The sequence below is a fragment of the Ixodes scapularis genome, unplaced genomic scaffold (genome assembly GCF_016920785.2).
Source record: "Ixodes scapularis isolate PalLabHiFi unplaced genomic scaffold, ASM1692078v2 PGA_scaffold3__209_contigs__length_174095766, whole genome shotgun sequence".
NCBI lineage: Eukaryota > Metazoa > Arthropoda > Arachnida > Ixodida > Ixodidae > Ixodes > Ixodes scapularis.
In genome coordinates, this window is record NW_024609868.1 from 131,771,787 (window position 1) to 131,786,162 (window position 14,376).

At 48.5% G+C, this 14,376-nt stretch overlaps 1 protein-coding gene across 1 annotated transcript; it reads right to left on the minus strand.

Annotated features, from left to right (window-relative positions):
- Positions 1-9,135: 9,135 nt before the first annotated feature.
- On the minus strand, positions 9,136-9,708 carry LOC120841514. Its single transcript, XM_040212426.1, has one exon. The coding sequence runs from the start codon at positions 9,706-9,708 to the stop codon at positions 9,136-9,138; it is 573 nt and encodes a 190-aa protein (XP_040068360.1).
- Between the last annotated feature and the right edge of the window lie 4,668 nt (positions 9,709-14,376).

Consider the following 14,376-nt stretch of genomic DNA (forward strand, 5'->3'; position numbering starts at 1 on the left):
CAACGTGAATAATCAGTGGCGCTGTATTGTTGAGCGGGCGTCATGGTGTGGAAGCTTCTACGAGCGACTCGATCGATCGGTAAAAGTTTGGCTCAGGAAAGCAATAAATAAGAAATATTTGGACTCGAAAGAATTACACACCGTCTTGTGCGAGATCGAAGCCGTGGTCAATTCGCGGCCTCTTACGTTTGTCTACAACGAGATTCATGAGGGCGAGTCGCTCATTCCGGCAAGCTTCCTCACGGGACGAAAGCTGACGGCGCTTCCGGTGGCGGAGCAAAAAAACTTCGCTTCGTCACCTGAGGTGCTCCGCCAGTTTTGGAGGCGTAGGAAAGAGCTTTTACAGCGGAGCTGTTAAGGGCTAGTTTCCCCACTTTCGTGTCCGGTACCAAAATAATGTTAACCCAAAACTACCCGAAACTCTGGACAGCTACCGCCATCTATGAGCGACGGCGGCAACCAGACAAGCAATTCAGTTGCCGCCGTCGCTCATAGATGGCGACAACCTTTCCAGCCATACAGTCAAGGTGCGCGATGGTCCGGTGGTCGCCGTCGTGTACGTCTCCCCCGCGACGACCAAGAGAGACATTGAAGCATTCATGATTGACGTCGTCGGCTGGGTTATGCTGGGCGACGACACGTCTGCCGTTGTGACAGGTGACTTTAATGTTGACATTACACGCAAAGAGGGAAAGTGGTTCACTTCGTTTATGCTCGAGCGCTTCGAAATTGCATCTGTGAACGAACCTACGGGGCCCACGACCAGGCATCGGACGTGTATTGACCTCGTCTTCACGAAGAACGTGCCTGCTGTCAGCGTACAGACTATGCAGTATACCACAGCGATCACAAGGCCATGGTCACTGTGGTTACAAAATAAATAACAACTCCGTATCGTTATGGTATATGTATGATTCTTTGATCGTTCAAATAACCAATTATCTATTCACACCTTATTATTTACATTTATAAATACTTCATTCCCACCATAGTAGAGCTTAGCTGGTCTACCATCTTCACCAGAGTGGAAAGGCTGCGAGTTTTTTTTAACATATTTTGGGAGACGTTCCGATCGGAGCGTATGAGAGAGCTCCAATCCGCGTATGAAAGGAAGCAGCGAAAACCCACACCTCTTGAAGTTGGACAGCTTGTACTGCTCAGGGAGCCGCTTCCGCGTTTGCTCTGTAAGGTGGACAGAATGAAGTGTTTTTGGCAAAGTGTCGAACCGGAACCGAACCGAACCGAAAACTGGAACTGAACCGTTATTTTTAGCCGAACCGGAACTAAACCGAACCGAAATCTTTGCCGCCATCTTAAAACTGAACCGGAACCAAACCGATAAAATATATAACGGTAACCGGTTCAAAACGGTTCAAGGTATTTTTTTCTTACTTTTTGCTAGTATTACAAAATGTATATTTGGGAATAAAAACTTGGCAGCTGTACTTCTATTTATTGACCAAATCGTCATACACAGAATTGCAATGTATGTTAAATTGTGGTTTTTTGTGGCACTTTTGTATTGGCACTATGATTAACCACGTGTCACTTTGTCACGTTACGTCATGCTGTCAAGTAAAGTCACGTGACTCACTGCGTCAAGTCGATTTAGTTTGGAAAAGTCGCTAGATGCATTAAGCTTGTTGACAGTGTGACGTAACATAACATCACGATTTCGCACCGAGGGTCACGTGACACCCTGACGTCAGCGATTTTCACAACCCCGAGTCCAGTGCTCGGGTTCATTACAACCAGCATCGCCAAACATTCGGGTGACGGCCCATGTTCAATTCAATATGATAACAGCCCAACTCTAACAATATCTGAAAATCAGCCCAAGCTTTTGGTTTTCAAACCCTAGCGCATTAATATGAACACCGACACTATATAATTAGCGTCAGCTCACGTGGCCGCTTGTTAAAATTGCGAGTTGAGGAGGGGATCGGACAGCTGTCTCTTTGCTTTATTTTTTCTGCATCTGCTATGGCGCGGAAGGGAAAACTAATCGATGTTTTCGCTAGCTATTAACGTCAGAGGTTACTTCTTAACAGTATTTACTCAAAGTACAAAACATGCTTCACGACCATTTTTATATCATTGAGGCACCCAAAATGTTTTCGTTATTGCTAAACTTCCTCAAAAAGATGTCCGTGAGAATAGAAGTATTGAAATGAGTAAATGCGACTTATTAATGTGACATTACTTAGTACCATGAGTGTGTACGGAAGGGATACATAAAGAAGCAAAAAAGATCCATCCTAGTGCCCTCAGAGGGACAGCCGGCGTTGGCTGTCGCTCTAAACCGCACATGATCGGCGCTCTCAAGTTATTTACCAAGTTTCGGCCACCTCTGTGTTTTGTTTAAAGGCCGCCGTACAGTTCGCGCTTTCCACTTTTTCTGCGTTTCCTCCTCTCCTGCCCTCCTTTCCTTCCTTCAACGCCCTCCCCCAACCTGTTTACCGCCCTCCCCCGAGGGGACAACACGGAGAATGGATTAGGAGACGCCTCCGGTAATCCGGCCTAACCCGCCGAAAAGGGGGCCTGCTGCTTGACCAAAAATTATTTCGCTGCTCAAAAAAAAAAAAAAAAAAAAAAAAAAAAAGAAAAAAAAAAAAACGCCGCGGGCAGCGATTGAATGCGCTTTGCCGGATGCGCAACGCTCCGTCCGCCTTGAACAAGCTTGTATGCATTGGACTAACATTTTTCGAAGCACGGCAGGTTTAGTGTAGGTCCTATCATATGGTCCTGCAAGACTTCCCTGTCCGCCACAAGCTAGCCAATAATTCAAGAACATAACGACGGCAGCGTATTCAAACAGTGTAAAATAAAATGTATATAATATTTATATGAACACCGTCGTCTTCACTGCTTGGCTTTCAAATTTTTAGCGTTGCCAATAATCGTAATCAAACTATTTTTATGATAGAAGACCCCTCGTCGTGCATCGACCCCAAGATTACGCTTACGTGAAACATGATTCGGCGCGGGAGCGGCTCGAGTTACCGTAAACTTTTTTTTTTTTTTTTTGTTCAACGTGGATTTTGCTTTTAAATTTAGCTGAGGTACCACTGGCAGAACACGAATCGCATACTTGGAAGGTATATACCGTCTGAAAACTCATATAGCTGGTTGAGTGAATGCAATACTATCGCATTCGTTGAAGCTTGATTTGTTGATTCGAACTTCAACAAATCACACGCACCCCTTCTCCCTATTCCTGTTTACCCAGTCATAGTCGTTCCCTCACGATGCAATACGAGTACAAGTAACTGCAGTTTATGCATTGTTGACGTTGCACAGCCGTGATCGCACGGTTTTTAGAAGCGCTATAGAACGAGCACAAGCGTCGAATTCCGGTACATTGATTGATTTCTGTCTCACCGCCGTGACGCCACACGAGAAAAGTGATTTCGTTCTGTCTGTGAAATTAGGAACACAGAAATCAAGCTATAATCCCGGTGATAAAACAAAGCGAAATGGATCTCTGCAGCCAATACCCAACCGTTTGCGAGGTGACTAGGCGAAAGCATATATTACCTCCGTGCCTTTACCCTCTGCACACCGCGAGAGAGAGTCATACAAACTCCTTGGAGCTATTGTCAACACGATTGCGTTTGCAAGCCGGTAGTTTGACTCGGCTGGGATTCGTCCGTTTTCTACCGGGTGGGTTTGCCCGGCGCCTCCAGTTATTTACGGCCAAAATCACACTGGATGCGCTTCAGCAATGTTCACTCTGGTCGACACACGTGCACTCTAAAAATGCCAGTCGTCTGCCTTCCCAAAAGATACTTGAAGTGCCAATCATAGAGACCGACGGATAACGAGGCCGAAATTATGCTTATACCTCAAAAAAATTATAACACAAATTTGGCCTCGTCATTCCCAATCTGGTTGCCGGACGAAATTCTGTATGCGTATTGCAAGCCAGGATTGGTAATAGTAACATAAGATAAGTACGGCAGAATTCCCTGCCATAAATGAAATGATTTGGCTGGCGCCAAAGTAACGCGAAATAGGTGCAAAGAGTTTTGCAAAAGGGAGCGTAAACCGAAAAAAAGTGGAAAAAAGACAGAAGAAAAGGAGAAATAAGAAAAAAAAATCTCTGCTGACGTGGCCAAAAAAAATTCTGTTCATGTGTATTTTATTGTCACGTTACCGAACAAAAAAATAAACGAAATAGAAAAAGAACGCGACAAAAAAAAACATCCCCTGCCCGGTTTCGAAGCTAGGCCCTCTTGATCGTGAAACTAGCGCGCTATTCGTTGCGCTTAGTTGCGCCAACATAACTTTTTTTTTTCTTTCTTTATTGCAAGTTGCGCCAACATAACTCTGCCTGTAATGCTCACGCATTCTCACATCATAGGAGAAAGCTTAGGTGCCTTCGTAGTTTTTCATGCATGTGTTATTTTTATTTGTGGCGAGAGTTCACGTTCCAGAATGCTTTTAGAGTTTTGGAGCAAAACGAGTTTTCTTCATCCGAGTCACCTTCTATACTCTTTTTCACCTCAACTTGTGCACCGGCGAATTCTCCTCAAAGAGAATTGTATCAGTGCGCCAACCAACCAGAGTGCCGGGTGTCCTCACCCGCACTCCCACTGGGAGGAGTCAGAGTGCATGTTGACAGTTGATTCAGCCAGCGGGTTGCAAGCAGGTTTGTGGCGTGCGTATTCGTAGCGGTCGCTCAGGTCGCTCGCGAAAGAGCGGGAGTCTGTGCTATCAAACCGCACTGGCCGGCATCTCAACAGTTGCAAGGAAATGTGATGCATAGAAAACATGATTTGCAGCTATCGTCGCGCTTCGTCGCCATCGCTTTCAATCGGGCATGCGGACCGCGTTTGCAACTTCGCTGCCGCGCAACATTCGCGCTTTTTATGTTGCCTGGTATGTGACATGCCCTTACGTTACGGTCGCGGTTTTGTTGAAAAAGTTTATATTGTTTGCTTCTTGAACTGGTAGCTTGCGATTTCAGTCTCTCCAGCATCAAATACCACGCCCGCGAACGGCTCTCTGCTGCACCGCGATAGGCATATGCGAGATGTCCGACAGCATTTGGAAATGACTGGTAAAGTGCCAGATTGCTGTAACAGGCGGATTACTCAGCAGATTCTCAAAATAGTGTAAAACGTGTTTTCTGCAGCTGAAGTCGACTGCATCAAAGCCGGGAATGTGGAGTGGTGAGAATTGTGGTCTAATATGAGCAGTTATACAATATTGTTGGTCTAATATGAGCAGTTATAGTAATATAATCAGTCAACAAGAAAACTGCAAGTATATCTACAAGGTTTATTGTTGGTAACAAGGAGCATACCACATTCATAGTAGCTCTGGTTCATGTTCTGTGTTCATTGCAGGCCACTGTCCACAGCTCCTCTAGCCCCTGCTTTTTTGCTGCGATGACATGTAGCATTCGAAGTCAAAAAATTGTATGATCAAATGGTGGATATAGACAGCATTGGTTGTTCTCTTTCCCCCCTCCCCCATGGTAAAACCCCCTAAAACGAACAATTTCGGTATTGTACTGTACTGCCCAAAACAGTTTCCTGTTACAATGCTTGCATTGTTTGTTCCCAGTTCTCTTACCTTCGAGAAAACAGATGCAGCTGTACTACATCTGGGCACTATAACTGACCGCCCCACATCCACTTATTTTAGTACGGAACTATGTCACTTCATTGCAGGTCTAATCCTTTGAATCACTATAAAATATTTCTGGGACAGCACCAGCATGCATTTGTGTATAGCGAATGTACTTGTGGCAGCTTTTGTTTGCAGTGCCACAGCCCTGCATCTTTGCGACTCATAACCTTCTTGAAGTTCGTATTTTGTACATCCCTAGGATGAACACAGGACAAACACTAAAAGGCCCTTTCGTGTTTGTCCTGTGTCCTAGGTTTACAATGTGATGTAAGCTCATGAGCCAAAAACTGGTAACACAAGCAAATTCTGTAGACCTGCACTGTTCAATTAGACCTCGGGCACTTCCTGTGTACTCTGCATTCAACGAACTGCATTTCTGGCGTGTTTGGGGCCAGGGGTGTTCTAAAATTGAATTCTGCTGTGCAAGTCTATTCTGTAACCTTTGCTGTACCCTTATTATGCTGTTATATTGTGTACGACAAGTGTGTATGATGTTTGTGATTGGGAGGGGGAGCGGGGGGGGAGGGGGGGGCGGCGCCTCGTGAGGCAATTCTGTTTGCCTTTTGTGTCAGCTCTTGGGCAACGACTGTTTGTATGTTGTTGCCTAAATAAAGATTCAATCTAAGAGGAACTAGCAGATGCGTGCACACAAGCCGGTGTAAGCTGAAGACATGCTAAATCCCGCAATATTAGCCTGGGAGACGAGAAGGGAATGGAACGACGTCTTGAACATGGCTCGGTGTTTAATATTTCTGTGCAACATAACGGAGCCGACTCGTCGTGTTGCTGCAACAGTTCTCGAAGTGGCAGGGCTTCAATCAAGATGACGAGAGTTAGTCCACACAGGCAGGCCGCCTTGTTTTCAGAGAACGCTTCACGTAGGCTTCCGAAGCCGCCTCGTCGTGTTGCTGCAGCCGTTCTCGGAGAGGCAGGGTTGCATACCAGATGTCGGGAGTCAGCCCACACAGACAAGGCCGCCTTGCTTTCAGAGAAGGCTTCACGTAGGCTTCCGAAGCCGTCTCGTCGTGTTGCTGCAGCCGTTCTCGGAGAGGCAGGGTTGCATACCAGATGTCGGGAGTCAGCCCACACAGACAAGGCCGCCTTGCTTTCAGAGAAGGCTTCACGTAGGCTTCCGAAGCCGCCTCGTCGTGTTGCTGCAGCCGTTCTCGGAGAGGCAGGGTTGCATACCAGATGTCGGGAGTCAGCCCACACAGACAGGCCGCCTTGCTTTCAGAGAAGGCTTCACGTAGGCTTCCGAAGCCGTCTCGTCGTGTTGCTGCAGCCGTTCTCGGAGAGGCAGGGTTGCATACCAGATGTCGAGAGTCAGCCCACACAGGCAGGCCGCCTTGCTTTCAGAGAAGGTTTCACGTAGGCTTCCGAAGCCGCCTCGTCGTGTTGCTGCAGCCGCTCTCGGAGAGGCAGGGTTGCATACCAGATGTCGAGAGTCAGCCCACACAGGCAGGCCGCCTTGCTTTCAGAGAAGGCTTCACGTAGGCTTCCGAAGCCGCCTCGTCGTGTTGCTGCAGCCGCTCTCGGAGAGGCAGGGTTGCATACCAGATGTCGGGAGTCAGCCCACACAGACAGGCCGCCTTGCTTTCAGAGAAGGTTTCACGTAGGCTTCCGAAGCCGCCTCGTCGTGTTGCTGCAGCCGCTCTCGGAGAGGCAGGGTTGCATACCAGATGTCGAGAGTCAGCCCACACAGGCAGGCCGCCTTGCTTTCAGAGAAGGCTTCACGTAGGCTTCCGAAGCCGCCTCGTCGTGTTGCTGCAGCCGTTCTCGGAGAGGCAGGGTTGCATACCAGATGTCGGGAGTCAGCCCACACAGACAGGCCGCCTTGCTTTCAGAGAAGGTTTCACGTAGGCTTCCGAAGCCGCCTCGTCGTGTTGCTGCAGCCGCTCTCGGAGAGGCAGGGTTGCATACCAGATGTCGAGAGTCAGCCCACACAGGCAGGCCGCCTTGCTTTCAGAGAAGGCTTCACGTAGGCTTCCGAAGCCGCCTCGTCGTGTTGCTGCAGCCGTTCTCGGAGAGGCAGGGTTGCATACCAGATGTCGGGAGTCAGCCCACACAGACAGGCCGCCTTGCTTTCAGAGAAGGTTTCACGTAGGCTTCCGAAGCCGCCTCGTCGTGTTGCTGCAGCCGCTCTCGGAGAGGCAGGGTTGCATACCAGATGTCGAGAGTCAGCCCACACAGGCAGGCCGCCTTGCTTTCAGAGAAGGCTTCACGTAGGCTTCCGAAGCCGCCTCGTCGTGTTGCTGCAGCCGCTCTCGGAGAGGCAGGGTTGCATACCAGATGTCGAGAGTCAGCCAACACAGGCAGGCCGCCTTGTTTTCAGAAAACGCTTCAAGTGGGCCTCCGAAGCCGCCTCGTCGTGTTGCTGCAGCAGTTCTCGGAGAGGCAGGGTTGCATACCAGATGTCGAGAGTCAGCCCACACAGGCAGGCCGCCTTGCTTTCAGAGAAGGCTTCACGTAGGCTTCCGAAGCCGCCTCGTCGTGTTGCTGCAGCCGCTCTCGGAGAGGCAGGGTTGCATACCAGATGTCGAGAGTCAGCCCACACAGGCAGGCCGCCTTGCTTTCAGAGAACTCTTCAGGTGGGCCTCCGAAGCCGCCTCGTCGTGTTGCTGCAGCAGTTCTCGGAGAGGCAGGGTTGCATACCAGATGTCGAGAGTCAGCCAACACAGGCAGGCCGCCTTGTTTTCGGAGAACTCTTCAAGTGGGCCTCCGAAGCCGCCTCGTCGTGTTGCTGCAGCAGTTCTCGGAGAGGCAGGGTTGCATACCAGATGTTGAGAGTCAGCCCACACAGGCAGGCCGCCTTGCTTTCAGAGAACTCTTCAAGTGGGCCTCCGAAGCCGCCTCGTCGTGTTGCTGCAGCCGTTCTCGGAGAGGCAGGGTTGCATACCAGATGTCGAGAGTCAGCCAACACAGGCAGGCCGCTTTGTTTTCGGAGAACTCTTCAAGTGGGCCTCCGAAGCCGCCTCGTCGTGTTGCTGCAGCAGTTCTCGGAGAGGCAGGGTTGCATACCAGATGTTGAGAGTCAGCCCACACAGGCAGGCCGCCTTGTTTTCAGTGAAGGCTTCACGTAGGCTTCCGAAGCCGCCTCGTCGTGTTGCTGCAGCCGTTCTCGGAGAGGCAGGGTTGCATACCAGATGTCGAGAGTCAGCCAACACAGGCAGGCCGCCTTGTTTTCGGAGAACTCTTCAAGTGGGCCTCCGAAGCCACCTCGTCGTGTTGCTGCAGCAGTTCTCGGAGAGGCAGGGTTGCATACCAGATGTCGAGTGTCAGCCCATACAGGCAGGCCGCCTTGTTTTCAGAGAACGCTTCAAGTGGGCTTCCGAAGCCGCCTCGTCGTGTTGCTGCAGCCGTTTTCGGAGAGGCAGGGTTGCATACCAGATCTCGGGAGTCAGCCCACACAGGCAGGCCGCCTTATACGCAGAGAAGGCTTCACGTGGGCCTCCAGCAGTTCCCGGAGAGCACAATGGAAGAAATACTTTGCCACACTGCTTACATATTAAGTGGCTCCACACCTGGAATGTGTGGCTGGCCTGATCCAGAGACAACTTCATCGCAGCTTTCATCTTCATAGGAGTCGTCGCTGACATCTCCGGCATTGATTTCGATGATGATTGGTGCAACCTCTCTGTCCGACAGGCTGTCATTCTCCCAGAACTGCTTTTCCATCTTCTTAACATGCTGTATAGCAGCGGTCCAGTTGTCTTTCGTGACATTCTTGATTGCCTGCTCTAGAAGCACCTTCACATCTTTTAGTTTGAAAGACGAGTTGCTTCGTGCAACCTCATTCTTCACTTGCCCCCAGATAAGCTCAATGGGATTCAGCTCACAATGATAAGGGGGCAGCCTAAGAACCGTGCACCCAACAGTTTCAGCACGTGTGTCCACTCGGTAGCTGAGGAACTTGTGTCGCACTTGGGAGACTAAAGAAATTAGTTCCACCTTGAGCATGTCTTTGTCCCAGTCAATTCCCTTTGAGCTTAGCCATTCTTGGATGACACTCTTGGTTGAAGATTTTGTGGGGACACACTCCACACGTCTTGAGTGGTAGGAAGCGTTATCCATTACAATAACGCTTCCTGGCTCTACCTTGGTCAGGAACAAGTCAAACCAATGTTCAAACCTGTTGCCATCCATCTCGTCGTGGTAATCGCCCGACTTCACTCCATGAAAAATGTCGAGGCAACCTTCCACAAAGCCTTGGTCACCCCCAACGTGAGTGACAATCAGTCTGCTGCCTTTGCCAGATGGATTTTTGAGACCGGTGCTGAGGCCGCGATTTCCTGCGTCTCTGGCAGAACGCACCGTCGTGTCGACCCAGATCTTGTTGACGGTGTGTCCGGCGTTGACCCACGTTTCGTCGAGATAATAGATCGCCTTACCCTCTGCTCGAAACTTCAGGATTGAGCGGAGGTACTTCGCACGCCACACAAGGATGTCGTCCTTCTCAATGAGAAGGGAGTTGCGACTCCTCTTCTGCAGCTCGAACCCAATGTCATGCAAAAGACGGTACACAGTCGATGGACTCGGTTCCACGGCGACCTCATCATCCTTCAGCGCTTCAATGAGGGCTTCGCGTATCTTCGTGACGGTCGGGGTTTCGTTCCTTCGAAAGAAGCCGTGCACGCAGGACCGCAACGCAGACAGCACAAAAGAGTCGTACTGGACCAGGCGACGACGGGTGCCAACCGACTTTGGGCGCTTACCAGTTGGAGTTCGAAGGAGCCCGGAATTCGTGATGGCTTCCTTCTTTATGGCAACAACTGTCCGTGCTCCGACGCCAGTATACTCAGACGTCAGCTGGTATAAGTCGTTCCTCAACCTGTCCGGGTATTGTTCTCGCAGCTTGGCGTACACGGAAAGAACCATCTACTTGCAATCGCTCGAGAGCTTGCGTCCTTGCCGATGCTTCTTCCACAAATTTATAGGTGTCGTGGCGGCTGGCTTACGTCTCGACGGCGGTGGAGATGGAGCCATGGACACTACCTCAACGATATCCACAAAGGAAATACGCTGAATAATAAAACAGAACGATAAAGTTGTAAAAAATATCTGAACACGCAGAAGAAGAACGCAATCGGGCCGAGCGCGTCGAGCATTCGATTCCCCGACTACAACAACAACATGACGTCACCGAGTTAACCGGACGCGTTCGTAAATTCAACAGAAGTAAAGAAATAGACACTCAGGCTGCAAGTCTTGCGCCGTTTAAGTGGACAGTTTGACGGTACAATTGTTTTATTTGAGAGAAGATGTTAGCCAAGTCGGGAGTGCTGTATTTATTAAGAAAGCAATTCTGTTTGTGAACGACTCACTCTTCTGTGAACAAACGAACGCAGTCAGTAGGGCCTCAGTCACCACGCAGCGACTGCGTGCGATTCGTATTTTAAAAAGAATCACACCAATAAATTTGGACATATGAAAAATTATAGCTCAAAACGTGCTACATAATAAGCCCTATTTAAGATGATTGGATTATCACGATTACGACGCTCGTATAGAACTTTTTCTTTGTAGACACTTTTTTGTTTATATTTGATTCAAAAATGGCGGAGGAGCGCTTCGTGGTGGTGCGACGGTGACTGGCCAATGCGCGGCCTGTAGAGGTGGAGCCTCCGGTGCACAAGTTGGGGTGAAAAAGAGTATAGAGCCAGTAGACCGCACTGGGTCGTCCGGCTAATCAAGCAGCTATTTTCAAATTCTCTGACGTGCCCGTCCTCGCATCCGAGGTCGCCGTTTGACAAGCTTATCTTCCACCTGGTAGCCGGAACCCCTACGGCCAGCTTTGTTCCCTCCCCACTCCCTCTCGAGAGGATGGCTCGCCCCGAGGCTAATCCTATTCTCTAGACTCCCTTTCCACCCAACGCTGGCCCTTTCCCTCTCCGTCTCCAGCTTCGGGAGAGAAGGTTCTTCCCTGCAGAACGTCCCGTTTGTACAGCGGCCTTTAAGTGAACCATATAACGATTTTTATACATTCACCAAATACCACTTAGAATCACTCCCTAACGTTGATAAATGAATAAACGTGCCTTAGTTCTTCTTTCTAGTCAATGGCAGTCGCCAAACAAAAATTAGAGAAATATGTGCATCGTTCATCCCCTCAACTCGGAGCCAGAAGCGGCCACGTGGCCTGGTGACTATCCTATGCCGCCAACGTTAAACATACCCCCCGCGGTGGGGTTGGAAAGGAATAAAATGCGTGCTGAGCTCCAGAAATTGTTAAGTTCGGCTATTCTCATCACCGCAGTGGTCGGACACCAGACACTACCTATAGTGTCTGCCGAGGCATGGATTGTTACGAGCCGATGACCAGTGCTCACGCAGTTCTCGTGTCTAATCCATGAGCCGCGCTCGACTGTCGACATGCGGGTGGTTTTGATCACACAATTACGTTATCAATCTGTGCGAAGGCAAGACTAAAAGAAATCGTCTCATTTTAGCCTCGGAATTTCACCGTGACAAAGAAGCTTCTGAACCAGTGGCGGTTTGTGCGAGCATACTTGGGACAGACTAGCACGAATACGCCTCTGAAAAGTCATGAACATACCAAACCGATATTGTTTTATGACCACTTTAAATTTCACGGGGTGCAAAATAAAAGTAATGGAGGGTTGCTGTCAACAAGTGACAACAATAATTGTCGAATTAAAACACCCTAACAAAAGAGGAAATTCCTCGGGAATACAAAATATTCTCAGGAGAAGCAACAAACAAGAACAAGAAGTGTGTGTGTGTGTGCGTGTGTGTGTGTGTGTGTGGGGGGGGGGGGGTTAGTTTTAAAAACATACTGTTTTGTAAAGGCTTCTTTTCCCCGCATCTTCGGCGCAGACCAAAAAGCATGGCCCCGTATACTACTTTGCAAAAACACTCTTGCCAAAAAGCGCGTTTTTGTTGTGCCAGCGCTCGCGCCGTTCCTCACGACGATGCACTAAGAATAATAATACGTACCTTTCAAATACTTGGATTTCACCGAGCGCGAACCTCTTGCAGCGTGCATTTTTGCACAATTGAATTTGATTTTCTCAGCAAAAAGAAATCACAATGGCCACCACCATGTAGTGTGATTGCGTCACATGTGCATACCATGTTAAACAGTTAATCTTTCTGGTGAAATGCGATGTTCGCCACACTAGCAATAGATATCTTATTTGTAAAGTTGTGCAGTATTTATAGCTGTCTTGCAAAAATATGCGCCAGCCTAGAGAGATGTTAGGGCGCATGACTGCAGAAGCATAGTGTTGTAAAGTGAGAGCCCAAAACTAGTGTAGGTAAAACCGGATATAACATTAGCCTCCCGAGGCAGTATTTCGCGAAGTTTCGAGTTCATGCAAGTTGATGAAATGTGATTTATATTAGGATTTTAAGAATCCTTGTCTTCCCTTCGCGCTATTTATGTATAATTACGAATTTCATTGCATGGATCGTTATGTATCTCTATTTGCAGTAAGGCGTTCTTTAAGAAATTATTTAGAAAGATACCATTAATTATCTTTTGCTTTTCGCACATTTTGTGTATTTGCCTTTCGATCTATTATGTGAGCACATAGTCCTTTTTGGCATACCCTGCAACCCGATGTTTCACGCTGCCAATTAGCGGACAAAAAACACGTTTACACAGACTCAGCAGTTGGCGCAGTTTCGAGTATTGTCCTTCCGTGTCGATATCAAGCGGTTATGTGATCTTTATAAAGTCAAATTTATTGATCATTATAAAAATGTATTTAATTACTATAATTGAAGATTTGAAAACATAAATGAAAGGCCGACCACCCTAAAGCAATGCCCGCCCCCCTCTCCCCAATTATCTAAAAAGTGCTCTGCAAATTTTTTCTGGCGTTTTTATCCTCGACCGGCACGTTGTAAGCAATTTGGGACAGCCAGCTTACATACATTTCTGATCTTGAAGCTAATTTAAATAACTATGCGTTCCTCACACATACAACTTCTCGAAACGTATGGAAGTCTGTTATTGCCTCTTTTATGTGGTGAGCATTACTTTTATGTGTCTGTTAACTGGACAAAAAAGAAAAAAAAAAAAACACAGGGGCGCGCGGCGGAGCTTTGACGATTACGCACGCAAACCGTCAGAATGTGTCCAATTATGTAGCTGCCATGTCGAGTAGAACATGAAATTTTACTTCGTTTTCCTTAAGAAAAAAATCTTGGAGGTCGCTTAAGCTTCGCATTTAAAAGTGGAACGCGATAGCGTTAAGGAGCCTCGTTCGCAGCGCCCTCTCTTTCGCCGTCCAAGCGTGCCTCGCGTGGCCTAGTCATGAGAGTGTCCGACCAACACCACCTAGACAGAATACCTTCGCATGGCCTCCTCTCCCTCTATGAGACGTCATCAGAGTCGGATCGCGCTACCTCGGCTACTGCGCCCGAGCCCGACTTTCGACGCGCTGATTGGATACGAGCCCCAGCCGAACACAAACACAGCACTCGTGCCCAATCTCGCGCCTCGATCGACCTGATCGTTGTGACGCGTGCGAAGGCCTTCTGTCTAGGGGGTGATGGTCTGGCTCGCAACCGAAGGGTCGTGGGTTCGAATCCCTCCTAAAATTCTTATTTTTTTCTTTAAGGCAAAGGAATTACTTTATAAACTGAAATCATTTGAGACATACGATGACTTTTAATTTGCATTACATATCATGTTTTAATCACTTTTATTCCACGCGTGATGTCACGTTTCAAGTGAACATTGTGGGTTGTTTGAAATTCCTGCGCGAAGGCATG

Excerpts from the sequence above, each read along its gene's own strand:
- LOC120841514 (XM_040212426.1), bottom strand. The coding sequence starts at position 9,708 with ATGGATAACGCTTCCTACCACTCAAGACGTGTGGAGTGTGTCCCCACA.